General features: G+C 31.2%; 1 protein-coding gene across 2 annotated transcripts in view; it reads right to left on the reverse strand.

The window, feature by feature from the left end:
* Positions 1 to 219: 219 nt before the first annotated feature.
* LOC108909667 (protein rolling stone-like) overlaps positions 220 to 1,625 on the reverse strand; it is a 9,144-nt gene continuing 7,738 nt past the window's right edge. The window contains exons 4-5 of one of the 2 annotated variants that reach the window (XM_018714064.1): positions 615 to 726; positions 220 to 504 (exon numbers count right to left, since the gene is read on the reverse strand). In XM_018714064.1, coding sequence (XP_018569580.1) covers positions 291 to 504; positions 615 to 726 — 326 coding nt within the window. In that variant the 3' untranslated portion in view covers positions 220 to 290. Of the gene's footprint in view, positions 505 to 614; positions 790 to 1,625 lie in introns of both variants that reach the window. The other variant, XM_018714063.1, reaches the window with a different exon arrangement.

A 1,625-nucleotide genomic window follows, 5' to 3' on the forward strand; every position in this document is an offset into this window, starting at 1 on the left:
TCGACAATGAAACGATCTTTCAGAATCAAGAAAAAAAATAGGGGGTTGCTATTTAAAAAAAATGTCGATGACGTCATGACTCGAAAACAAATGACGGTTGAAAATCGCCTTTTATGTTAAAATATGTATTTTTTAAATTAAAAATCGACCTGTTCCAGGATTTCTCCCAAAAAAAATTGTTTCGTTTTTATTGAATTTATTCCATACTTTAGGCGCGTACGGTATAAATAGAAAAAATATTTTACAAGTACAAATATAAAAATTGGGTCTTCTTTGGCATCTTTTCATTTCTAAACAGGGAGTTGCTCTGTGCTCTGGGTTTTGTTGGTTGTCGACTTAGCGCTTTCCGGATATAATCGGTTATGCAATAGTAGTTTCAATGTATGGATTATGAATGAAAAAAGGTGTAGAAATACAATTAAAAGTGCTACTCCCAACACAACTAGAAAGGCTGGCAATGGTTTGTTCCAGTCTAGTATAAAATATACGTATCCTGAACCACCTCTGAAAAAAAATTAAGTATTACCAACTATTTCTATTCCTGGGTTACGTACAAAACAGAATATAAATATATAAATAAGCAAAACGGATCGATTTTCCAATAAAGCACTTACCTGTTAATGTCATAATAATAATAAGCCACACTGAATATGGCATAGGATACCCCAAACATTAAGGGATATACAAAATGGAGAATTCGAATCGGATGACCAATAATCAACAGATCTATGAACAGTAAAATCGAATTACAACCGTGGACGAAGAAGCTTAAAAGCACGAAAGGCATACCTGAAACAGAAAAAAATAAATTTCCTAATGATATAGACAAGGTATAACATATTTATCACCATGTTGTATAAAAAATTATAGGCTGTAATCGTATCTCAAAACAAAGAAAAAGAAAGTAAGGATTTTTATCTACTCCTATTAATTTATATATTAATTATTCAACTGCTTTTGAGCAATTAATAATATCAATAAACAAGTAGCGTGAGTTTTTATAGTGAGTTATTATAACTCACGCTGGGCTTCTACAATGATAATTCGGTATGTAAATAGTGTACGCAGTAAATTCTTGGAAATTTTTAAGCCGATAAATACGTTCCATTGGTGTAAAATGGAAAGAATTTTTAACAAGCGGAAAGGAATGAATAATTAAAAGATTTTAAAATTATTAAATTGCCAACGCCTCTCAGTAGGCGGAACTGTCAATTATTATCATTGAGGGGACTAATGTCATTTGATATTTTAACAAAATAATTTTGACGTTTTCAAATCAATTTCTAATAATAGTCCTAAAAAAGATGAATTTAGATAGCGAAGATGAGTTATTATGTACACCTCCAGAAATAAGAGAAGTAGCTAATAATGCAATACAGAATTTATTACCAGAAAAATCAAAAAACAAGTATAAAGGTGTATATAAAAATTTTCAAGATTGGTGTAGCAATAAAAACGTTAACTCGTTTACAGAAAATGTAGTCGTAGATAAAGTATAGTATTCAACTTGCGGTAATGGTCATAACTCACTTGATGAATTACAGCACTCGCCTGCGGCTCGTGCTGCAAACTTCATCTGCGTGAGTTATGACCTGCATTACCGCTCGTTAAATAATATACTATTA

This window comes from Anoplophora glabripennis, unplaced genomic scaffold (genome assembly GCF_000390285.2).
Source record: "Anoplophora glabripennis isolate ALB-LARVAE unplaced genomic scaffold, Agla_2.0 scaffold486, whole genome shotgun sequence".
In the NCBI taxonomy this organism is placed as follows: Eukaryota; Metazoa; Arthropoda; class Insecta; order Coleoptera; family Cerambycidae; genus Anoplophora; species Anoplophora glabripennis.